The following is a 26,128-nucleotide window of genomic DNA, read 5'->3' as shown; positions in this document are numbered from 1 at the left end:
CTTTCACGTTATCCTTGACTGTACTGATTCTTGCTTCCTGTCTCAGTCGGATGAACGTGCCAAGTTTGATGGGATCTTCGAGAGCCTGGGCCCTGTCAAGGGCCTCCTCTCTGGAGACAAGGTGAAGCCGGTCCTCATCAACTCCAAACTCCCCCTGGATGTGCTTGGCAGAGTAAGCAAGCATCTGATGCAACTACACCTGACCGCTAGAGCAGCAACAGCAGCAATAGTTAATACATTACATTACATTACATTACATTACACTTAGCTGATGCTTTTATCCAGAGTGGCTTACAGATATTGGGCATTGGTTACAGTCCCTCGAACAATGTGGGATTAGGTGCCTTGCTCAAGGGCACTTGTTTCATTTCATTTGCTGTGTTATACTTATTTATTTTTTTGTGAAACCCATTCAACTGCATCTGTGTATGAAATGCGCTATAGAAATAAAATCGCATCGCCTTCTCTCGCCTTGGGCTTTAGGTCAAAGAGGAAGAGATTAGTAAGGGTGGGAATTGAACCTGTAACCCTATGATTTACAGTCTTACTCCCTAACTGTATGACATCACATAAGTATATTTACCAGACATGTTTATCCAAAGCCACTTAAAAAGGAGGACGTAATTAACAGCATACTGACAAAAAATAGATAGGCTTGGCAAGATTAGAGCAGGTGAGTAGTGATCACATGCTTCTTGAATGATAGTATTGCACAAGTAATATGACCTTGATTTACACAATATATCACATTACACAATACTACATATAACATTACATTGCACCAAGCAGAGGCTTTCATCCAAAGTGCTAAAAAAAAGAAAGAAATTGAAATAATGAAATCATGATAGTGATTGTAATAAAACGTGCAACTTTTTTGTCATTTGTTTCTTATTGTGTAATGCTATATTTTAAATGTATTTGTGTTTTACGTATGTTAAGATCTGGGACCTCAGTGATGTTGACAAAGATGGACATTTGGATAAAGAGGAGTTCACAGTGGTAAGTTTCTTTTCACAAGCCATCCGACTCATCAACACACTGAAGAAAACTACATGAACATTTCACTGATGAACATTCCATGAACATGTCATTCACCATGGCTCTTGCACTTTACCTTTTTGAACCTGACATATTTTATCTACAATACTGAACATAACCTCAAAAGGAAAAAATTGAGATGTCAGGTAATGCCTGAGCGAACCTGATGATGCACAGTGAAACGCGTTGTTCGCTCTGAATACAAGAGCATATTTAAGTCAAACAAGTGTGCGGTAAACTTTTTCCTTTTGAAGTATTTTATAGTCCTGCGTTTACCAGCACCTAGAAGCTGTGCATGGATCTTTGAACTTTTGCACTGAGCATAACCTATATGACCACTGATTGCACTTTCTGCTAATGTGTGTGTGTGCGCGTGTGCGTGCGACCTGCACCTTCTAAACAGATGAGTGGTGGCTTATCACAACTTTATATACAGTTGAAGATGATATTATTAGCTCCCCTCCTGAAATTAGACATCTCTCTTGATTGCTTATTGAGAATGACCATCACAGAATGATGCTACAATGACCATGTTTAGCTGTTGAAACTGTGTTACGAAGGTTTAAGGCCTATCCCTCTCTTCACCTAACAGAAGCAGCATTCAGGTGTCCAAGAAGGTCTAATTAAATATCATCAGACCAAAGCAGAGACTACCAATACTAATTTCTGACTTGCAGATGTTCATAGGCAATGCTCAATCGGACTCTGATATGCACCCTCTTTAGTAAAGGGGCTCTTCTGTTATGATGGCCCCAAAGCTCAATATGGTGACAAGCCCTTACAGCTGTCATTATCAAAATAAAAACTCCAGGTGAGGACAGGTCAATACCAATCATCTAGGGAGGTGTCCAGGGCTTCTTTGGTCTAATGTGACTAAGCACAGTTTCTACAATTACACATGGTGGTGGGGGCATCAAGTTTTTCGTTTGTGTTTCAGTCTCAGACACAGGGAGTCTGGGTCTGGATCTGGATTGTTGGGTCTTTCAAAACATTGTTCACTGCACATTGTGTGAGTGTGATTATTATCAATGTTTTATTTATGTGTTTAATTTAACTGCACATTGGAGACTGGTCAAACGCAGTTCAAACTTCTGTGCTAACCTTGTTACATAGATTTTTTACACTTGAAATTGAAGTTGGATGCTTGCACTTACCAACATAGTTTTCAAGGTTTCACTTGGCAGTGAAATGAATGAATGAATGAATGAATGAATTAATCATTTTCTTTAAAGTGATTGAATTCTAATCTAGTTCACCCTTCCTCTCTTTTGGAAGTTTCTGTCGTAAGGCTGTGAGTACTGGGGATAGGATACAGAATTTACAGTGCAACAAAGAAAATCCCATTACTGGAAAATAATCTAATGTGGACAGATAGATGTGCAATGTGTACGGCAATTCTCAAGTATGAGTTGTGACAAAATGGCCCAAAAGCGTGCTACTGTGCCACAAAGGTTAGGGCTATTTCTAAGATGCATTAGTCTCATCTGTACTCTATGTACTGTACTGTATTCATCCATGTACATACAGTGCAAGCAAGCCATCATGGAAAGTACTTTTCACCTAAACTCCTTATGTCAGAGCTGTCACCCCTACCCTGAAACCCTCACCCCCTTAACCCTCTGCTTGAGTTCCTGCTCCTGTCCTTGTCCCACTCACCTCGACCCCTCATTATGCTTTAAAAACTAATTCCGTCCTGCCCATTGACTCTCTGTACAGGCTATGCACCTGGTGTACCGGGCTCGTGAGAAGGACCCCGTGCCCTCCACCCTGCCGCCCTCCCTCGTCCCGCCCTCCAAGCGCAAGAAGAGTGCAGGGTCACTGCCTGGCTCGGTGGCCGTGCTGCCCACCAGCCCTTTCATGCTGAAGGAGGGCCTGGGCCTCCGCTCATCCAGCACCGCCCAGGGCAGGCAGAGTCCTCTCGGGGGAGCAGGGGGTGTTGGAGGAGGAGGAGGAGGAGGAGCAGGAGGAGGGCCAGGCAGCACAGGGAGCCTCTCTCCAAAACATTCCTTCAACAGCGGCCAGCCTGCGCAGGTGAGCAGTGAGATGAGACTGAGGTACTTGGGGAATTCCGTTGGTGTGATGCTCAAAGAGGCTTAGCAGGTGTACACTGACCTACTGTGCATGTACTCTAGGCCAAAGTCAAAGATCTTTACTTGCCATTTGTGCCTGGACTAGTAGTCCAGGCACATAGGAACTCTTGTGCAGGCCCTCTGAGTCAATAAATAGAAATAAATAGGAAAAAGAAAAAGACACCAATAAAAGTGATCCAAGTTGAAAAATCAAGGAATCAAATAACGGAGAAATCAATAGAATCAAAAAATAAAAGTAAGTCAAATGCTCTGTTTTGCCATCAGTCTAACTGTAGCGGGGAAGAAGCTATTAAAAAACATGGCTTTCTTTAGTAGAGATACTGTCCACTCTACTTTATCTCGGGTTGTACAGTATGTGCAGTGCTTGTGTCTGAGCAGAGAGCGTGTCTAACAGACATGTATGCACACACACACACACACACAAATTAAAATCAGAAATGCGATCACAGTGGCCAAAGTAGTCCCAACCCGCAGAGGCAACCACACTTTCTAGACATGGTTCAGCTTACCTGCACACCCACAAAATGTATGTGAACAAAACTGAATACACATGCCGAGCCATTTCAAACACATTCACACCCACAAATAGATAGACACATAGAAAGCAAAATGGCATGTATGTAAGCGGAAAATATCACTAGTTAACCCTTTGGGAAGTGGTAAACCTGCTGAAAGATAATCCCACAGACGTCATTTAGTTAAGAAGGCGAGGATTCCAGACTCTTCTATTAGATGATTACCACAGCGTCAAGGTTAACGTAACCTTGTTAACCCTGTGTTGCGTGCCAACCGGTAATACTTTTACCAGGGTGAAATTTTATGGCATGCATGTAAGCGGCAAATCTCACTAGTTAACCCTTTGGAAAGTGGTAAACCTGCTGAAAGATAATCCCACAGATGTCATTTAGTTAAGAAGGTGAGGATTCCAGACTCTTCTATTAGATGAATACCACAGCGTCAAGGTTAACGTAACCTTGTTAACCCTGTGTTGCGTGCCAACCGGTAATACTTTTACCAGGGTGAAATTTCATCTTCTTACGCTTCCAAAGCGATAGAGGCGAGGTGTTCCATTATTTTCCGTTGGGACGCGGTAGTGAGGTGAGAGGTGGTGACGTAGGGAAGCGAGGGTGGCGGGTGGTTTGTGAGCAGGGGGATAAATGTTGCCTTCACGATCTCGGGACCTCTCGAGACAGCTGACGACACTGCTCATGTGACAACCGAGTTCTGGACTTTGGTGCATGAACGCCACTGATCCCGGAACAATCGGGATTCATGCGTGTTTTGTTTTGGTTCTCTTTTATTTTTTTCACCTCACCTTGAGCCTCCACGACATATAATTTTAGCTTAAGTAGCCTAGGCTAAATCAAACAGTCAGAGGCCAGCAGTACTGACATATGTACATCTGCAATTGAATGACATCAACTGGTGTTGTTGATAGTGATTACAAGATGATATTTTAGCATTTTTGTTACTGTTTACATGCTAGTTCCATGCATGGGCGCCATGTTGATGATGCGTGTGTCGTCATACAAAACATAAGCTCGGGAACTCGTTGTTCTATTGGCTCGTTCAAAAAGTCGAGAATCCCAAGAAAGCCGACCTAAAACCTCGGGAAAGTGGGCGTGAAGATTTGGTGACGCAATGTCAGATCGATAATTATCGAGGTTGATCTCTGGCGGAAGTATAGAACAACGAGTTCCCGAGCTTATGTTTTGTATGACGACACACGCATCATCAGCATGGCGCCCATGCATGGAACTAGCATGTAAACAGTATCATAAATGCTAAAATATCATCTTGTAATCACTATCAACAACACCAGTTGATGTCATTTAATTGCAGATGTACATAGTCAGTAATGCTGGTCTCTGACTGTTTGATTTAGCCTACTTAAGCTAAAATGATATGTCGTGGGTGTGGAGGCTCAAGGTGAGGTGAAAAAAAGAAAAGAGAACCAAAACAAAAAAACGCATGAATCCCGATTGTTCCGGGATCTGTGGCGTTCATATGCCAAACTCCAAAACTCGATTGTCATGTGAGCAGTGTCGTCAGCTGTCTCGAGAGGTCCCGAGCTGGTGAAGGCAACATTTACTTCCGCCTGAGATCAACCTCGATAATTATCGATCTGACATTGCGTCACCAAATCTTCACGCCCACTTTCCCGAGGTTTTAGGTCGGCTTTCTTGGGATTCTCGACTTTTTGAACGAGCCAAAAGTTGAGCTTGGTTGAAAAATGTAGCGTGCACGGCGAAGCGCTAACCAATGGGAGAGCTTTCAAAAACCATTAACGCTGTGACGTCACATGCGTCACCAGCAATACTGGGATATTACTGTTCTAATTTTGGTGGTGTCAAATCTACCGATCGTTTTTCACAGATGGTTTTAAAATAAATGACACTTGCATTAAGGTGGCCAATATATTCCCTGCTCCTGGTGAGTTTTTATTTGTATGTACAGTGTTTGGAATTGAAGAGGGATGATGGTTGTTTGACCACAGTATTTGCTAAGCTATGCTAGTGATGTTACGTTTCTCGCCACACCCACGCGAGCAGGCAGGTTGAGAGCTTGGGGGAACCGCTCCTATGTAAGTCTGCCGTAAGAGTGCTTAGCACCTAGCAACACTTTGACCAAGACTCATCTGCTGGTTTGCATCACCCAATTCTCCCAGTGTCCATCAGCATGCATGCAATAGTACAATAGTACAGTGCAACAATACTACTATAGTCATGGTGTGCATGTACCCCATGTACGTGAGTACAGTGCTATGAGAAAGTTTGGGCACCCTTTTGGAAAATCATTTTTTTGGTTTGTTGAGCTTTTGAAGCAGCATCTTTATTTCAACATATGTTAAACCATATGGAAAAAGAAACATTTCAGTTGTGAAATCATTTAAATAGCTGTAACAGAAACAATTTTAATTTAACTTCCAAAGGTTGTTATATGCTTTCTGGTTACAGTAGACCAATGTTATTGGCAAACTATCATTCTGTAGATAGGTAGACATAAGCAACAAACAAACATGTTCTTGAAACACCCTCTTGGGAGAAACACAAGTCACTCCCAGTGATTTTTTTTGTCTTTTTCTTTCCAACTCGTTACACACGCACACAAGCACACAAGCACACAAGCACACAGACACACACGCACACGCAGGTGCACTCTGATCTTTTCCTTGAATGTGTGTGGAAAGTCCACCTGATCAGGTTGCCCCGCATTCTTCTCTCCCAGACAACACTGGCAATTCTTCACTTCCTGGTCACACAAGGCCACTGTAGATACAAAGCCCTCGGCCCCTTATGCTTTTTGTTATGCATTCTGTTATGCGGGCGGTCATGGATAAGTGGTTAGGGCGTCAGACTTGTAGCCCAAAGGTTGCCGGTTCGACTCCAGACCCGCCAGGTTGGTGGGGGGAGTAATTAACCAGTGCTCTCCCCCGTCCTCCTCCATTACTAGGGTACCCTGAGCATGGTACCGTCCTGCCGCACTACTCCCTTTCGGGCGCTGTTGGGTGCTGCCCCATTGCAAATAATTCAATTGGCGTTATGAATACTTTCCCCTCTTGCAAATAATTCAATTGACGTTACCCCACCCCCTTGCACGGTTGAGGCATAAATGCAACACTTGTGTGCTGTGGAGTGCTGTGTCACAATGACAATGAGAGTTGGAGTGTCCCAGTTGGGCTATTACTATGTATCTGGTGCAAACACAAGAGTGAATATCGTCAACATTGGGGCAAGGTTGTCTCAGCCTTACTGCTGGTACTTCGAGTTCTGTGGTGAACGAGTGAAGGCAGGGGAACCAGCCTTGAGATCGGGTTGGTTTAATCATTGTGTGGAGAACTGGTTTGGTGAGCTCAGGAGCTCAGGGTGGCTAGTGTTCACTGTAAGGGGAGATCACACAGTCCACTGCCTTTGGTTTGGCACGCACTCACGCACGCACGCACGCACGCACACACACATGAACCAACACAATATTGTCAGTTTTGTGTGGAGATCGCAAGACTAGTTGGTACATTATAGTGAAAATGGCAAAACAAGACACTTGAGCAATGTTATGAGTGGTACTGAGAAGTTTCATCAGCCAAATAATTACACATTAAAACTGAAAATTTGTCTCTGCCCTGCTGACTTTGATTTACTTTTGACTTAAGAGTCATCTTATAAGCTGTGTATGTCTGTGTGTGTGCGTTTGCATGCGTGCGTGCGTGTGTGTGTGCGTGCGCGTGCGCGCGCGTGCGTGCGTGCGTGCGTGCGTGCGTGTGTGATGGTTGCGTGCGTGTGTGTCTGTCTTAATTTGTCCTTGTCTGCTCTGCATCTGTATTTGATCTCCAGCCTGCTGTGAGCTGGGTGGTTCCACTGGCCGACAGAGGGCGCTATGACGACATCTTTGCGAAGGCCGACAGCGATATGGACGGGCTGCTGGGGGGCGCTGAGGTCAAAGACATCTTCATGAACTCAGGCTTGCCCCAGGCCACACTTGCACGCATCTGGTAAGGCACAAAGAGACATGATTAAAACGCTGGGCAAGCACACTTTGTATAGGTGTACATTCAATTGAAGTAGTTAACATTACAGTCATTGCAATAGGTCAAAAAAATAATAGGCCTACTGTTTTATTTCTTTAAAAAAAAAAAACAAAAAAAAAAATTAATAACAGCAACACCAGGAAAATATGAAACAACTAAAAACACTGAAATTAATATGACTTGACACTGAGCCAAGAGTAACTAAACAAAGCTATTGGGAGAAGGACACACCAGCACACGATTAGACACTAAACAATAAGAGAGGGGAAAGTCAGACAAGGACAAGAACTAAGACAAACCGTAACAGTAACACCAATCAGAAGAGGGAAAGATTAAGAGATCATCCAACGAAGTTCTCATTCTGGAAGATTTCTCTGTGGAGAAAGTTTCGCTCTTTCTTTTTTATTCTATGCCACCGCCTTTACCTGAATGGCGGGACAGAAAATGAAAACATTATTCTCTCTATGGCTGGTTCCTCTTTGACTAGCCAGACGGCCAGAGCCATTCCTCCTTCCTTCTCCTGCTGTCAGAGCTCAGCGGTGAACTCCTGTGCGTAAGCATCAGGGTGACACTTAACTGATGCGGCTTTTAAGCACCTCTTACTGTCCTTGTCTCCGCTCTCCTGAAACAAGTCCCATCCGTGTAAGGAGAGAAAACTGTACCAACAGTAATCATTTCCCTGATGGCAGGCAGACAGTGAGTATGTGAACAGTGTGCAGAATTATTAAGCAAACAACTTTTTTGACCATACTCTACATTTTATGCACATTTTCCAAAACCAGCCTGTATGAACACTTATTGGATGTAAGCATTCCAGGTCATGCACATTTGTATAGTAAGACAGGTTGTGATTAAAGGAGCCCAACACCCTATATCAGTTGTGCATAATTATTGGGCAACTTCGCTTTCCTCTGGGAAATGGGCCACAAAAGCGATCTGACAAACTCTGAGAGGTCTGTAAACAATTTTGAAGGCTACCAGAGGGATGTGACTGTCTTGAAATTGGCCATTTGATCGCAGAAGTATCAAACAAAGCCATCAGTGTCACATGAAATGTGTTCACAAAGTAACTGCCAAAGATTGAGAAGAATTTATGGTGAAACTACCAGAGCCCATTACGCTGCTGTGCTGTCATATTCCATAACTAAAACCTACATCGAGTGTCTAGAACAGGGGTGGGGAGCCTATGTCTCGAAGGCCATGAACTTATTCTTATTCGGCCCACAATGTAATTTTAATATCATGCAGTTTCACATGAAATATGACATTTTGTAAAAAAAAAAATCTTAGACATTACATTTGCAATACAATTAAGTTGTATTTTCAGGGGACCTAGTGAAGGTGGGGTCCGATGTAAATGTGGCCTCGAATGAAAACGGTCCCCCACCCCTGGTCCAGAAGAACAAGGTATTGGTTTTGTGTGCAGGTCTCTGGCCGACACCAAGCAGAGGGGGAAGCTGTCTCGCGAGCAGTTCTCTCTGGCCATGTACCTGATCCAGCAGAAGGTCTCCAAGGGCCTGGAGCCTCCCCAGACCCTTACCCCAGACATGATGCCTCCATCAGATAGGGGAACCGTGAGTAGCATGGACTACTTGGAGTCAGACACATATATGTTATTTGTCTGACACACACACACACACACACACACACACACACACACACACACACACACACACACACACACACACACACACACACACACACACACACACACACACACACACACGTGCATACATGCACACACACACACACACACACACACACACACACACACACACACACACACACACACACACACACACACACACACACACACACACACACACACACGCACACGTACATACATATACACGTACACATACTCACACACACACCTGCTTACAAAAATCCATTATGCATACTTAGATTCTTTTCACTTTTCCCCAATGGAAGGCGTAGTAGTGCATTCAGACAATCCAAATTCACATCTGCTGCTGTTTCCAAAATGATTAAAAAAACCCTACATTGACATGTATAAGGTCTACTGAGAATGCATGATTGTCTTAATCCTTGAGACTTGTTGTACCCAGAGAAACACCACAGACATTTCACTGGGAACAGCATTAGTCAGAGCAGTCACCTTGCAGACGTTGCTGTTGAAAATCATACAACATGGAGCTATTGGTCTCTGTATCTGTTAGGCTTAGTTTCGCCACTGTCTCTGACTGTCTTCACTGTTACATTAACATTAACCTTACTTGTGCAGTTGTGGGTTGTTGAAAGTGTCTGGGAAAAGTCTTTGCTTTTTTGGGTGTGTGCTGTGTTGTGTGTTGTAACATGGATGGGGAGACTTCTTTTGCATGTCAATTTTTATTCTTGTGTTTCAAATCTACCTCTTGTCAAAGGATGACTAATTCTGATGTGCATCTCTAAATCCCAATCAACATTTTCTCTTTTTTTCTCCTAATGTGTGGTTCACCTCTATGTGTTTTCCACTTTCATGGCTGTGTGTTCCATGTGTGTGTCTCTGTCTGTGTGTGTGCGTCTGTCCTTGTCCTCCTCATCTTCTCTCCCGCAGGGTTTCTATGGCTTTACGGCCCCTCTTCTTGTGCCCCAAAGAGCTGTCTTTAACAGTTGTCGTGTGAGTAACATACCCCCATGTGTTGGGTAGAGTAGATTAACATAGAGTTAGAATACTAAAACTGCATCATCGCATCGTAATCATCGCCCACCTCTGTACATTTTGCTAGCACTCAGTATGTAAAGCACCTACATCTCTGGCTCGTTTTTAGCCGTTTCTCAAAGTTAAGTGTGATGTCCTCGCTGGTATGAGTAGCGCCCATTTTTCATCGTGACTCGTTCCAAGTACTGTTCCAAAGGGAAGTGTGTGTCTGAAATTTTACCAAGTCCCATACCCTTGATTCGTAGAATATTCAAGGTTGTTGTACTTACTGCATCCTTGCCCTTACAAAGCACCCAGGCTTTTAATAGGCTTTTTATTACGGGTGTGGGAAAGCCATGCATGTTGAACAGAAGAGTCAAAAGTAAAAGTAAAATTGCGTTCATGTTGCTTTTCAGAGCTTTTTTACTATTGACTACTGATTTGCGTACTGTTATGAATCAATATCAACATTCTTGTAGTTTGTTTTGTTCAACTTGTTCTTCTCCATGGTCCGCCATTTTGAATTTCCAGAAATAGACATTTTTAGCTGCAAAAATGACTGTACTTTGGCCTCACTAGTAAATCTTAGTTTACTGCTTAGTAAATATTCATGAAAATATCATACAGTGCCATGAGAAAGTTTGGGCGCCCTTTTGGAAAATCATTACATTGGGTTATTTCTCATTGAGCTTTTAAAGTAGCAACTTCATGTTAACATATGTTAAACTGTAGGGCAAGAGAAACATTTCAGCAGTGGAAGAATTTTCATAGGTGTTACAGAAACAATTTTATGTGGATTTAAACAAAAATATGCATGTGCATAAATATGGGCACCCCAAATAAGGTATACCATTAATATGAAGTAGAGTTCACCTTTGCAGCACAAACTGGTTTTAATGACTTTGGAATACCTTCAGTCACTGAGACAGCAGTGATTGGACATTAAAATGTTATTTACCGTACATAATAGCAGACTAGGTTTGTCCTAAATTCTATCTTGGAGAGTGGCAATATAGTGGGCTCTGAACAACTCTTTTCAGACTTCAAAGAAAGATAATGCATTACTATGAATAATGAGAAAGGTAAACAAAATAATCTGGAAGTCTTGGACAATGTTTCTCCACACCCAGAAATGGAAATCCATTTGAGTGGAAAGCATGGAAAGCCACAGGAATGGTACTCGTGAAAGGAAAATGTAGTTTGCTGAAAAATAGTTAAAAAGGCATGGGTAAAGGATGGTAAGAATGGTAACAGGCACACTACAGAACACCTCCATAGAACTACAAGACCATAGCTGCTGATAGTGCAGACTTAGACATGGGTCCTTCCGCATATACTTTTCACAAGGCAAAATCTCATTGGATGGGTGATGTTTAAAAAGGCTTTCCTGTGTATCCATCAGAAACAAGTTGCTAAACTTATGCAGAAAGCTTATCTGGACAAGCTAAAAGAATTTCGGGAAATCATACTGTAGTCAGATGAGAATGAGCTAGAGTTTTTTTACCTTAACAATGGGAGGTGGACATGGCAAAAATGCACACATACATTCCATGACATCTGGCCTTAAGTATACCCTGCTATAGGTCTGCATGGCTCGCATACACACTGTAAAACTTATTACAGTTGAGGGCCTCACTAATTCATTTCAAATAGCAGATTTTTCAAAAGAATATTCAAAGGTCAGTCACAAAAATAAGGCTGAGCTGAGTTTTGGCGTTCTAGCAGGACAGTAATTGCACTGCACTGATCAAAATTCAACAATAAGTTAATGCAAAAGAACAAGTACAATGTCTTGAAATGGTCATACCAATCTTGAGGTATCACCATTATTGAAAAAGAATGGATTTATTTGAACCAGGATGTCTAAAGAAGACAGATGAGTAACCTGACTGAATTAGAGGGGTTCTGGATAGAATAATTGGCAACTATCAGTCGCACCAGGCAGTTGAACTTGTCTACTTGTATAGCAAGTATCCACAGGCCTTTAGATCAGCAAAGGTGAGCTCTACTTCATATTAATGGTATACTCTCTTTGGGGTGCCCATATTTATGCACACGCCTATTTTTGTTTAATCCACATAAAATTGTTTCTGTAACACCTATGAAAAATCTTCCACTGCTGAAATGTTTCTCTTTCCCCGCAGATTAACATATGTTAAAATGAAGTTGCTACTTTAAAAGCTCAACGAGAAATAAACCGATGTAATGATTTTCCAAAAGGGCGCCCAAACTTTCTCATGGCACTGTATTTGGCAATAGGCAGCACGGTTTCAATGAGCAGCATAGTTGCAGTACCTACTCTGGCCACATCTTCAGTGCAATGCACCTTTAAACGTTTGAAATGCTAGTGAGGCTTTCAGCCTCGTCTTGTCAGTGTATGACTTCAGGCTGTGGCACTCCAAAGGTGCACACTTCACTTTGAGAAGCAGTGGCCCTATCTCAATGCCCAGTGTTCTAGCCTTACTAGGACGTGAACCGCCAGTGATTAGAAACTCTTTGGTGAACTCTGCGGGGTATCCAATCGCTGGGCGTTTCATGTCCTCGTAAGGCTGGAACACTGGACATTGAGAGAGAGCCAGAGTATGTTTACAACAGCCCTGTGTAGACCTTACCAAGACTGCCTGCCTCTTACATTGGCCCACACTGCCCTCCAGTGGGCAAACTGTGTCACACGCATACAAATACATGCTGCCCTCATGTCTCTGCATCTTCAGTCTCCACCAATGGGCTGACATGACCCCTGATAGTTGGTATTTTTTTTTCATTTTCCTGTCTGACTCATCAAAATCGCTATCTTCTCCTTTTGTGGCTAATTGTGGTGGCACATTAAAGTTCTAGAGAAGGGTCTTTTCCTTTGAGAGGGGTTGTTCGATTTCATTTACGGTATGGTAGATTTCACACTGATTCCTGGGCAGATTCATGGGTATAACACTTTGTGTGTGTGTGTGTGTGTGTGTGTGTGTGTGTGTGTGTGTGTGTGTGTGTGTGTGTGTGTGTGTGTGTGTGTGTGTGTGTGTGTGTGTGTGTGTGTGTGTGTGTGTGTGTGTGTGTGTGTGTGTGTGTGTGTGTGTGTGTGTGTGTGTGTGTGAGAGAGAGAGAGAGAGAGATGCTGTGATCTTTTGCCATGTGTGAACTTTGTGGTTACACTTCTCTGTATATCCACGTTCTGCCTCACCACAGGTGAGTGTGTGTGTGTGAGCATGTGTGAGTTTTGTCTCTTTTTTTAGCTTCTATTTGTGGACTGATGTGGTACACCTTTCTACTCTTCAGTCTTACCCTTAACCTCTCTCATTGTGCCTATCTCCCAACTCCCCCCCACCCCACTCTCTCCTCTCTCCTCTCTCCTCTCTCCTCTCTCTCTCTCTCTCTCTCTCTCTCTCTCTCTCTCGCACGTACGCTCCTCATGACCCCCTCCCTCCTCTGACCCGGTGCTGTGTCTCTCCTACAGGACTCTGGCAGCAGCAGCAGCATCAGTACAGTGGTGGCCTTGGAGCTCACTGGCACCAAAGAGCTTGACGATGTCATACAGGAGATAAACCAGCTGCAGAAGTGAGTGGGCTATGCATACATGCACTCGGGGCCGCTCACAGCTTTGGTCGGGTCCGGGACATACTCGCCTAAAAGGCCCCCACACACCCAATACATACAATCCGGGCTCTAAATCAACACCTGCCATCCGGTGAAATGCTGGTGAAATTCCAGTTTGGCTGGTAGAAAAAAAAGAACTTACTAGCCACAGTAGTGAGTGTGTGTTTGGCCAGTAAGATTAACATCTGCTTGCCACTTTGGCTGGTGATGGTGGAAAAAAGTTAATTTAGAGCCCTACATACAGTGAATAATGAGGACGCAGTGCCCAGCGCCCCTTCTCTTCCTGGGTCCAGGACAACTGACCCTTTGGTGAGCCCCCTGTCAGCCCCTGTCAGCCCCCTGTATGCACTAACCTGGTCTTACCACAACATGGTATTAGTTTCGTACAGACGGCCCATGTAGACTGACATTATAACATGAGCACCAAACTCATGTGGGAGGCGTGGAGCTCTGTTGGAGCTTAGAAATATTGGATCTGATTTTAGCCAAATGTTGACCTTTGGTTGTAATGTGCGGGCAGTCCTGGGTAAGCGGTTGGGACGTCATACCCAAAGGTATCCCAAAGGTTGCTGTTTATTCCCGACTTGCCAGATTGGTTTGGGGAGTAATTAACCAGTGCTCTCACCCCATCCTCCTCCATGGCTGAGGTACCATGAGCATGGTACCATCCTGCCGCACTGCTCCCTTGGGGCGCTTTTACGGGCTGCCTCCTTGCCCGGGTGAGGCATGCAAAATGCAATTTTGTTGTATGCAGTGAGCACCGTATGCTGTGGAGTGCTGTGTCACAATGACTCTGGGAGTTGGAGTTTTCCAGGTGGGCTTCCACTTTCACTTCACTTAAAATACCATTGCCAAACAGCAACCTGGCAGACCACAAAGTCTTATCGCAAATCCATTTTGTAGTCTTTCCTCCTATTCAAGGTGTCAACTGTGGCTTTACCGTGGCGCTAACGGTGGGGCAGTCGTCTGCTATGCGGCCGACCTGGGGTCGATTCCGGCCTGTGTCCTTTGCCAACCCTTGCCCGTCTCTGTCTCCCCACTCAGTTCCTGTCACTCCTTCACTGTCCTATCATAGAAAGTTAAAAGACCAAAAAAGTATCTTTAAAAATGAAAAAAAGTGTTAACTGTGATTTCAGGGAGAAGGTTTCACTGGAGCAGGAGGTCAGAGAGAAGGAGGAGACCCTGAGGCGCAAGAATAACGAGCTGCAGGTAAGATGTTGCAGCACAGGTGTGGCCCTGCATCTGATACCCCATATACATGGGTTTTCCGTTTGCAAACAATCCCTTTCTGCTTGCACAGCCAGCAGGGCTGGATTAAGATACACAGGGTCCCTCTTCAACCTCTGATTGTTGGAAACTGCTGTCACTTAAAAAATGCACTCACGTTGTTGGCTGTTTAGCATCTTGCCCCTCCTCATATTGTGAATGTTTGTAAATGGGAAATCTGTCTATATACGAACTATAGCTGCCATGTTCAGCCTTTATGCATGGCCCAACCCTGGGTCCTGCCGTCTTGGGCAGGTATACAGATATTTTTTCAGAGATGTTACCTCCACCCAGAGGATAATGTGTGTTACCGATTGATGCCAGCATTCGATGATTTCAGCCATTTGTTCCAATTAGGGGTGCAAATTAGTTGTTGATTGACCTTATCGATCGAACAACGAATAATTGATATGCAGCGTTTTTTTTATCCAAATCTCAATGTTTCCTAAAAAAACAACCTGATTAAATATGATCATTTCAATCAAAAATGAGATGAAATTAAGTTCTATTTATATTTTTTAACTGGTAAGGTGATTGAAATGCTCCCACTCTTCACACCCCTCTTCACACGCACTTCGTCATGCCCATTTCCACCTGGGTCTCTTGCCAGTTGAGTTGGCAGTTAATTGCAATTAGTTATTTTAAATCGATTAGCCGTTTAATTCAAAGTCAATTAACCGGTTCATTGTTGACCTCCCTAGTTCCAATACATAGGATTGGTCAGTTTGGCATTTAGTGTTCATCTCTATGGTAATACCCTAGCTGGCAGCTACTGGCAGTAGCCTCTGGCACAGGGCTGTGTTTCAATCCTGAAAAGGACGCGCCAGCAAAGCCAACGAGCTCCAGATAAACTCTTACAGCACAGGTATGGCCAAGCCGGTTACCTGCAGGTCAGACGCGTCTGCATAATAACAAAAGACTTTTATGCATGGTGCCACCTTTTCTCACTTTTCAGTTTAACACTATTTTGGTCAGCACCCCGAAAAGAAGAAGACTCTGCTGGGTGAAGCTCCAACCTTTATGAACTCCTCTCAGGACCTGCAAGGGGAGTAATGAAAATAAATAAATAAAGTAAGTAAATCAAATGGTCTGGATTGTGTTGCCTCCCGTCTCTCAGGACATGCAAGGGGAGCTGGATCGGGAGACCAGCGGGGTGCAGGACCTGGAGGGCCAGCGGCAGGTGGCCAACGACCGGCTGCAGGAGATGGACCAGCAGAGGACCAAGCTGGAGGACAAGCTCAAGGACGTCAAGGGACGCTACCAGGACGAGAGCCAGAAGGTTGGTGGGGAGGGAGGATGAATGAACTGTTGTGCAGGTCTTTGTGTGCGTGCGCGTGCGCGTGTGTGTCTGTGTCTGTGAGAGAGAGAGAGACTGTGTAAAAATATACAAACACACACACACACAAACAGAGGTGCACAAAGGAGTATTTATGAAAGCCTGTGTAAAAAGATACAAACACACAAACATTCATAAATACGTCTTTGTGCACCTCTGTTTGTGTGTGTGTGGGTTTACACGTAACTCTATGTATTCACACTCATATCATTCAGTTCGTACCTGTCTGTCTGTGTGCATTCGTGTACATGTGTGGTTGCATACATAACAAATGCCTCAGAAATATCTGTGTCACGTGCGCCCATGTGTATTATTTACACCCGTGTGTGTGTGTGTGTGTGTGTGTGTGTGTGTGTGTGTGTGTGTCTCTAGATGTCGTCCATACAGCTGGAGATCAGCTCCCAGGAGCAGGAGGTGCAGAGCCGTGAGAAGGAGCTGAGCCGCACGCGTACCGACCTGTACTGCCTGGAGGAGGAGGAGGCGCAGCTGGAGGAGGGCATCCGCGCCGGCCAGGCCAAACTACAGAGCATCCTCAACCTCCTCAAGACCTCGCAGGACGAGATGGAGGAGGTGAGAGGAGGACACACACACACACACCCACAAACACACACACACACACACACACACACACACACACACACACACACACACACACACACACACACACACACACACACCCACAAACACACACAGTCAGAGATCTACATTCAGCACACTTGCACAAGATGAGGGGACAGGCAGACCCTGCAAACACACACGCACACACACACACACACACACACACACACACACACACACACACACACACACACACACACACACACACACACACACACACACACACACACACACACACACAGATGATCAGGATGGTGGAGGTGCCACACCCGCTGTCTGTGCTGTATTGTCAGCTGTCCTGGTGACTTCTGAGAAAAAGAAGTACACACTCGGTAGTATGTGTACACACAAGCACTTCTTCACACAGTAGCATGCTGTTATTGCATCAATCACATTCATCACACACCTACTGTAGACTGCACACTGTGTCTATTCTGAGCTTAACTGCTCTATTCTAAATTTATTATGCTTCTGATGTGCCCTTTTTTGCAGTCCTAAAACAATCAGCTTCACAAAATTACACACTGTGTGGTTTTTTTGCATGTCTTCAGCTTTTGTGCACAGCCTACCCTAGTGTATTCCAGACAGGTCCAGACTAACGCACAGGCTAGATATGGATGAAGCCTAGGGACCCCTGATTATCCAAAACTCAAAATGTATGTAATTGCGAGATGTGATGTTGAAAAATTAATCTGTAGTGTATTTGTAAGTCTTGTTCCTCTCCACAGGTGGCAGAGATAACCTTCATTTATAGCTTGTATTTATGACATTGGCTACGTTTACATGACATTTTTAATTCCGAATTAATAATTCAGAATTAGATAGTTCCGTCGAGTTTACTTTTATCTTTCCTTTAATTCCAAATTGTGAAGTGTTAACATGATGTTTTCAAAGCGGAATTAAGCTTTATTCAGAATTAAATTGAGTTAACACAGCACAGCACAGCAACCTGTAGCCTAAGGGCCCCGGGTCATCTTAATCCGGCCATTATTCCAGAGTAAAAGAATCCAAAAGTGCGCAACTTGTTCTATTTGTGACGTCTAAGAATAATAGGCACTGCAGATGATGGTTAAAGTGGATCATTACAGCTGTCCAGTTTTGGGTGTGAGGCGAGACTCATTTTCGGGTAGGTTGTGATTCTTGGATGCTGTTTCTTTGTTATTTTCTCCCTCACACACTCATGAAGTCTGCATCATATCTCTTTGTCTCCCTCTGCGTCTTCTTGTCTCGCTCTCCTTGTTTAGTTTGGCTGTATGGCAGTCTGCTGGGTGGCTCAGCTGTCTGCCTGTCTGACTGTCAGCTCTGTGATGTTTCTGTGCTCTGTATAGAAGGTCTGACTGCCCAATGTAGGTCTGACCATTTGAATGGTTCGTCAGTGACAACATGAAATGTAATTAAATGATCTTCAATTGTATAAAATTGATAAAATTACTATCACGATATAAACGATATAGGAGAAAAGTCACGATAGACACTTTTATATCACGATAACGATATTTATCGTCATTTTGCCCAGCCCTACATGACACTACATATGTTACTATGTTACAAATTAGTGAAAAAAAAACCTATATTAATACTGTGCAGACACGGCACAGCTGCAGCAGCCTTGAAATGTTTATAAACACTTTGCAAGTAACACATCAACAAAAAGCACAAAACGGTAACACTTTATTTTAGGGATACATCTATTAGCACTAATACATACAATATTTACAAATGGTTGAAAATGAGTAAGAAACACTATATTAAGACTATGTTAGCATGTTACAAATGAGTACAAAAGCGGTGTTGCGCCATCCTGTAGTTTCAAGTCATCTCTAGCCGCTATTGCAATCAGGGCTGCACTGGCCATCTGGCATAGCGGGGATTTCCCGGTGGGCCCACACACTCAATTAATTTTTGTCTTTTTATTTTATTTTACTTACTTTTTTTATTTTATTTACTTTACTTTTTTGACATATCTGAAAATAGGGGCCCACGAGGGTGCGTGGCCTATTGGTCCTGCACCGCTAATTACAGTATCGTGTGCAGACAGCACAGGAAAGGGATTTGTGTGGGATTGAAGCTCTTAATATTTCATTGTCATAAAAACAGTTACAATAAGAATAATCAAATGAGTATAGCAGAGCTCCTAGCATGTACTTTTGTGTTCAAGTGTGAGTGTGTGTGAATGTGAAGTGGAAAATGAAAGCCCACCGGGGAAACTCTAACTCGCATTCTCATTGTGACACAGTACTCCACAGCACACAAGTGCACACTGCACACAATGAAATTGCATTGATGACTCGCCCGTGCAATGAATGGGTTTGCATGCACTGACTGTATGTGTTTGAGTGTGTATGCATGTCTGTGGGAAAATGGCCCAAACCTCAGAAGTGAGTTTCTCAGAAGGCCAGAAAGGAGGGTTGAGTTGTGCAACATTTGAAGTGACTTTCTCAACTCTCTGCAAAGTTTCAATTCATTGCCTTAAATCTGATAGGGAAGATCTTGGCACGTGTGTGTGGTAAATACCTAAGGGTGTGTTCACTTCCTATAACTGATTCTATCTCTCTCTCTCTCTCTCTCTCTCTCTCTCTCTCTCTCTCTCTCTCTCTCTCTCTCTCTCTCTCTCTCTCTCTCTCTCTCTCTCTCTCTCTCTCTCTCTCACAGACACACTGCTATCTTTCTGCTGAGCAAAATTTGGATAAACAATGCAACTTCAATGCAGGAAATGAAATGATGTTATCTAGATTATGTGATTCGCATATAGAACGTGTGCACACCACATATAGTTAAATGGCATCATGCTTCTGTAGGTGAGATATTGCAGGATGTACTGTATGTTACAATCTTGTTTCGTGGGAAGAGGGAGTTGTTAATTAATTATGTTAATTAATTGTGTGTGGCAAAATTCTCTAGAACTGTCGCTCAAAAACGACACACAGCTGGTGTTTGTTTATGCTGGTGCATCATAAGGAGAAGGTATGTAAGAAAGGTGACACGTCTGATCCAGGCTAGTGTTTCTCAACGGAGACTCTACAACCCCTCAGGGGGCGTTGAGAAGAAGCCAAGTGTGAGGGGGTTGGGTTCATTGTGGGGCATAGTTCTATTTTATTTCAATTTTATTATTTCATTATGACAAACTTTCCAGTTCATGAATGCTCAGATCTGTGTCATTAACATGCAATGTCACAGGCTCTTATGACCTGAACATGCTAAAATTGGTCACCCCCCTGCTGTGGCTTCTGCAATTGTGATGAATTGTGATGTTGAATACATTTCCACCCTCCTCCTGTGCCCCCTCCTCCTCCCCTCCTCCCCTCCTCCCCTCCTCCCCTCCTCCTCTCTCCTGTGCCCCCTCCTCCTCCCCTCCTCCCCTCCTCCTCTCTCCCCTTCTGACCCCCCCAGGCGAAGGACGAGATGACGAGGATCCGGGACAGCCAGGCGGAGCTGACCAAGATCATCGAGGAGTACAGCAAGGCCATGAACGGCTCCCTGGCCGACCTTGAACGCTTCCCCGAGCTTGACGACCCCCTGCCCAGCCACAGGATCACTGAACGCCCCGTCGATGGCATGGTGAGTGTGTGTGTGTGTGTGTGTGTGTTTTTCTTAACATACAAGGTACATTCATTAGAAATGGATGAGTGTTTTTATAATTGTTTGTGTGTGTGTGTGCCTGCGCACGCGAGTGTGTGTTTTGCGTTTAAGTATGTAACCATAACTAGTTGTTAATGGATTTGTGTGACTTGTGTGATTTTCTGTAATTATGTACCGTACGTGTGTGTGGGAGTATGTTGTTGCTTATGAATTATGTATTCAGTTTTGTTTTGATTTGCATAATTATGCAGTTGCATTAAATGTGCACGGTAATTCTGGAAAGAAACTGCTAAAAATATTAATGTTGCCCATTCACAAATGTTACCTTTTTCATGAATAGAGTACGCACCACCACCAAGTTCTGGGAAAATTGCATTTTTCATACATGAAAAGGTGGATGTTCTTCATGTCCGCCATGTTGAATTTCCGGAATTTTGCTGCAAAGCGTACTGTTCTTTGGTGATGCTAGTATTATTAATTAGCAGTATCTATTAATTGATAGTATTATTAACATTTATATTAGTTTATTACCTCGTCAATATTCATGAAATGATCAGATGTGGCAATAGGTAGCACAGTTTCAATAAGCAGCATAGTTGAAACACTCACTCACAAACTATCACAGCAACTCTTGATTGCCTTACTTGAATGTATATGGTTATTTAACCCCTATCTCTCCTCATGTTTTGACAAATCTCTGCTTGCCTCTTGACCAGTGGTTGTACAAACTATCTTTAATTGCATCTTTTAATGTTTATACTGTTTATACACACTCTATATGTGTGCATGTCTGTGTTGTGTGCATTCATGCATTCATGGTGTGGGTGTGTGTGCATGCGCGTGTGCGTGTGCGTACGTGCCTGTCTGTTCTTCATTACAGGAGACCAGCTCGAGCTCCTTCCGGTCTAGGATAGCCATGTTCAATAGCAGCACAGCCAAAGAGGTTCCTGCAGATCCCTTCAAGTCAGAGGACCCCTTTAAATCAGACCCCTTTCAAGGTGAGCTCACTGCTGAGGAATATTGTCGATTTTTTTTTTCATGTTTAAAAAAGTACCTCTCCATGACGGAATTGTGTTGCGTAGAAGTGATGTTGTGGATGTGCTGTAAGTACAACACTAGCACGTTGATATTGCATATTACATAGTACACTTTGATATTACATATTTGTGCAACTTTGCAATAGGCATAAATGTAATTTTGTTGTGTGCGCCGTGTGCTGCGGAGTGCTGTGTGACAATGACATTTGTGAGTCTCCTAGATGGGCTTTCATTTGAGACGGAGAGGTTCTGAATGCGATAGATCCCGAAACTGTTGTCTGCTTTCTTCCAGACCCATTTGGTGGCGATCCGTTCAAAGAAAACGACCCTTTCAAATCTGCTGATCCTTTTGGCTCTGCTGACCCCTTTGGGAAAAGTTCAGCAAAGGTAATAGTGCGTGCGTGTGTGCGTGTGTGTATGTTTTTTCAGACAACCACTGCTGAAGGTGTTTCTATTCTTCACATGATATCCACACCTTTTCTCCACAAATTGCAGTGCAGTGGTGCTATTTTCATTTTGTTTTCTTTTATATCTCTCCCGTGCTGAAATGTCCGTCCTCTCCCTCTTTCTGTCCCCACATCCAGCCCAGCCTGTCCCGAGGCAGCAGCCCCTTCACACAGCCCAGCTCCAAAGCGAAAGACTCAGGTAGGCTATTCTTTTCTTCCATTCATCCATCCATGCTTTGATCCATACATCCACCCATCTATCTATCTAATCTATCCCTCCTTCTCCTCTTTCATCTATTCCTTTATTCCTCCATTTGATCCGTCATTCTTCCATCCATCTCTCCATCCTTTGATCATACATCATTCCCTCCTTCTCTTCCTTCATTCTTTCCTCCATTCTCCCAATTGATCTGTCATTCTTTCATCCATCTCTCCATCCTTTGATCCATCCATCCATCCATCCATCTATCCATCCATCCATCTATCCATCCATCCATCTATCCATCCATCTGACCCTCCTTCCCTTCCTTCATCCATTCCTCCATATGAGCTGTCATCCATCCATCCATCCATCCATCCATAAGTCCCTGCTCTTTAACTAAGCATTGCCTCCCGTTCTCTCTCTCTGTCCATGTGTATTTATACATTTTAACCACATTTGTCCCTGACCATTGTCTCCACTGAAGTGATGCACACACCCGCTTCACTGAAAATGGCAGGCCTCCTCTGTCTTGTGTGCGTGCGCGCGTGCGCGCGTGCGTGCGTGTGTGCATGTGTGTTGGCGACGATGTGCCCATGTGTCCAAGTAGACAAGTGTCATATGACACTGGCCATTTCTATATTTTTTTCCTCAATCTGCCCATAGTAGCCACAGCGCGTTTGTTTGCCTTGGTCCTGGACTCTGTAGTTTTCTGGTCTGTGAGGAGACAAAGGACTGGGACAGGAGGGGAGGCTAACAGAGGGAGGGTGAACGTGGGGTGAACATGGCTCAGCTTGGTCCAATGCGTGCTCCCAAATTATGGGTGCATGCTGCGTACATAATTCTAAGAAATTATAAACTTGAAAGACGGCCAACCTACACTTTCGAATGTAAGAGATCCTCATTTGCAGTGCGTTCCTGAACTGCATGTTGCAGCTCAGGCCACATCAAGCACGTGTGGTGCATGTGCCTACTATTGTTGTCCAGAGCAACTTACTGACCAACATTGCACTTTATAAATAGTGTTGATTGAATAGGTCACAAATGATTTATTTCACTTATGTCATCTAATAGATCTAATTGAAACCGTGTTAATGATTAGCCTGATTTATCCTTACTTTTCAATATAATGAAATCAAAATAGCGATTTCAACTGAGGGGTAAAATGAAAGCATCATTTTCTATTTTTGTTTTGTTTTAAATGGATACATAGTATTTCAACAAACAGTTCTTCGTAAAGTGCTTCGGATGACCAGTCAAGCTCTAGACGGGAGGAATAGTGAGGCACTCTGGCCAAGCATTCTTGTACCAGTTCAAAGCTAACCCACAAGTGCCTGCGTGTGGAACAGAAGAGGTCGAGAGCTGAATGTGAAATGTACTGTACACTTCTTTATGACATGCTGCACTACGTGGGCAACGAAACCATGTAATTCACAGGCCATATAGTGCACGCGGTATAGAGAATGAGCCCCAGGAGAGGTGCGTGGAGAGAGGGGATGCATTTGTGTGCATGGATTTTTTAAATGTCATTTTTGAAGGGGTTTAAAAGAACTGGAGAGACATATTGTATGTATGTATGTGCTTGTGTTGCTAATCTGTCTCTGTCTTTGTGTGTGTGTGTCTTTGTGTGTGTGTGTGAGTGAGTGTGTGAGTGTGTGAGTGTGTGTGTGAGTGTGTGAGTGTGTGAGTGTGTGAGTGAGTGAGTGAGTGAGTGAGTGAGTGAGTGAGTGAGTGAGTGAGTGAGTGAGTGAGTGAGTGAGTGAGTGAGTGAGTGAGTGAGTGAGTGAGTGAGTGAGTGAGTGAGTGAGTGTGTGCGTGCATGGCTCTTGAGTGTCACTAACTGAAAGTAAGGTGAGGGCCTGTCTCAGTTGCAGAGGGTGAGGAAACCCCTGTGTGTGTGTGATGTAGCAGGTCAGAGTGCAAGCAAAATCCGACTCACTCTGCTGAGAAACCTACTTGTGAACACGTTCACACTTCATAAAACAGTAGCTGCCAATAGCTATGAAAATGACTTGTGCTTTTTTCCACCTCCAAGCCATTTTTCCACTCGTGGGTGCAGCCCAAGGACGTATTACTAAAATGCAACACATCCTCCACAAGCTCATTAGTCATCAGGACATTTTTTGTGTTTTTCTTGTAATGATTTATAGATTTTTTAAAAGATAAATTATTGTTTCTAGTGGTGGTTAAAGTGAGATGCATATATATTATGTATATGTGCAGTCTCATATTTTCCTTTGGTTGGGTGCTATTTTTAGGTCTCCTGCCCACGCATTTAACTGCTGTCCAGCTGAAAATAGTGCAGGGAAACAAGCTTTGCTTTGTGGCCAAGCATAACAGAAGAGCTCAGACACTCTATTCAGCAACACAGGCATACCTAGCAGCACGCACGCACGCACACTTACAACACGCATGCACTCACGCAAACGCATGCATGCATACGCGCACCCACATGTGCACTAGCACATAAGTGTGATGTGTCAATAAAAAAAGAAAAAACGTTTGGGAGATGTAGTTTTTTATTCATGGAAATATACATTGTATTTTTAACTTCCCTAACTAGGTACTCCATGTTGCTTATGCTATTCTTTTATCAGCAATTTTTTACTTTTTGCTTCTGCAATGTATTTGCTTCTAACCCTGCTTTTAACTGTTTCAGCTTCACACTCAGATATTTTTAATAGCACAACGTCCTGTCACCATTTGGGTTAACTGCACAGCTGACAATTTGCACGTAGCAGTTCTCATGTTGACATTATCAGGTGTTATAGTGTTGTTTAATGCGGTGAGCGGCCATGTAAGGACAGTTAAAAAGGGGAATACCGTATGCTGCACCAGAGTTGTATGAAGTTTAAGTACTCATACTGTGTATCTTCCTCATAAGGCGCAGTGGAAACAACTGGTGTATAAACCAAGTAAGATCATGTACTAGTGTTGCAACACAATCAGTACTTCAGCTAGGTTTAGACTTCTCCTGCACTGAACTTAGACTTCTCGCACTGACATAACTGGAGGGCGTGGCATTTTTCCCTGCTGAGAACTCAAGGACATAATGACGTCAATTCCAGGCCAATCAGGACCTCACACTGTCCGCTAGAGTACCGACCGGCGACAGACATTTCAGCCCAGGATAACCATACGTTCAGCTCTGCAAAGTGTCTGCTCAGCTCTGCAGAGGGGGCTTGGTGACTGATTTCTGTACAGTCGCGGCCTGCACCTCGGTGCTGCACAGAACGCTTTTCATATTTAGCTTGATTTTGTCTACCACACTGGCTCAGCTAAATATCGTCAAGAAAATGTAACGGTGTTTGTGTTCTATTGTGTAATATTGTGTTTGGTGACATTCAGGACCATTAAGTATAGATATGTGATTCAGTGAATGTTTCTGTGCTACGTAGTAAAGTGACATGGCCTAGTCTGATTCTAGTTTAATGGCATTGTGTTTATAGAAAGATTCATTACCTCTGCCAAGGAGGTTATGTTTTCGGTCGCGTTGGTTTGTCTGTCTGTTTGTCAGCAGGACAACTCAAAAAGTTATGAACGTATTTTCTAACTCCACAAAAACAAGACAGAATGGCAGGATGCTATTCAACGGTAGTCGTTGCCTAAAGGTTAGGGAGGTGGTCTTAAGGTCAGAGGGTTGCAGGTTCGAATCCCAATCTTACCCCTCTCTACTCCTCCATCCATGGCTGAAGTGCCTTTGAGCAAGGCACCTAAAGCTCCATGGAGGCATGGACTGTAACCAATACCCTGTAAATAACTGTA

General features: G+C 43.7%; 1 protein-coding gene across 5 annotated transcripts in view; it reads left to right on the top strand.

Annotated features, from left to right (window-relative positions):
- eps15l1b (epidermal growth factor receptor pathway substrate 15-like 1b) overlaps nucleotides 1–26,128 on the top strand; it is a 55,557-nt gene that overhangs the window by 6,684 nt on the left and 22,745 nt on the right. For 4 of the 5 annotated variants that reach the window (XM_063218565.1, XM_063218564.1, XM_063218562.1 and 1 more), the window contains exons 7-20: nucleotides 47–172; nucleotides 940–999; nucleotides 2,755–3,069; nucleotides 7,460–7,617; nucleotides 9,080–9,227; nucleotides 10,211–10,273; nucleotides 13,743–13,843; nucleotides 15,019–15,091; nucleotides 16,266–16,427; nucleotides 16,857–17,054; nucleotides 20,493–20,660; nucleotides 21,562–21,679; nucleotides 22,011–22,105; nucleotides 22,303–22,363. In XM_063218565.1, the coding sequence (XP_063074635.1) occupies nucleotides 47–172; nucleotides 940–999; nucleotides 2,755–3,069; nucleotides 7,460–7,617; nucleotides 9,080–9,227; nucleotides 10,211–10,273; nucleotides 13,743–13,843; nucleotides 15,019–15,091; nucleotides 16,266–16,427; nucleotides 16,857–17,054; nucleotides 20,493–20,660; nucleotides 21,562–21,679; nucleotides 22,011–22,105; nucleotides 22,303–22,363 (1,846 nt within the window). The remainder of the gene's footprint in view (nucleotides 1–46; nucleotides 173–939; nucleotides 1,000–2,754; nucleotides 3,070–7,459; nucleotides 7,618–9,079; nucleotides 9,228–10,210; nucleotides 10,274–13,742; nucleotides 13,844–15,018; nucleotides 15,092–16,265; nucleotides 16,428–16,856; nucleotides 17,055–20,492; nucleotides 20,661–21,561; nucleotides 21,680–22,010; nucleotides 22,106–22,302; nucleotides 22,364–26,128) is intronic. The other variant, XM_063218563.1, reaches the window with a different exon arrangement.

This window comes from Engraulis encrasicolus, chromosome 16 (genome assembly GCF_034702125.1).
Source record: "Engraulis encrasicolus isolate BLACKSEA-1 chromosome 16, IST_EnEncr_1.0, whole genome shotgun sequence".
NCBI classification, from domain to species: Eukaryota; Metazoa; Chordata; class Actinopteri; order Clupeiformes; family Engraulidae; genus Engraulis; species Engraulis encrasicolus.
Note: the sequence above shows the minus strand (reverse complement) of the source record. Positions and strands in the feature narration are given on the sequence as shown.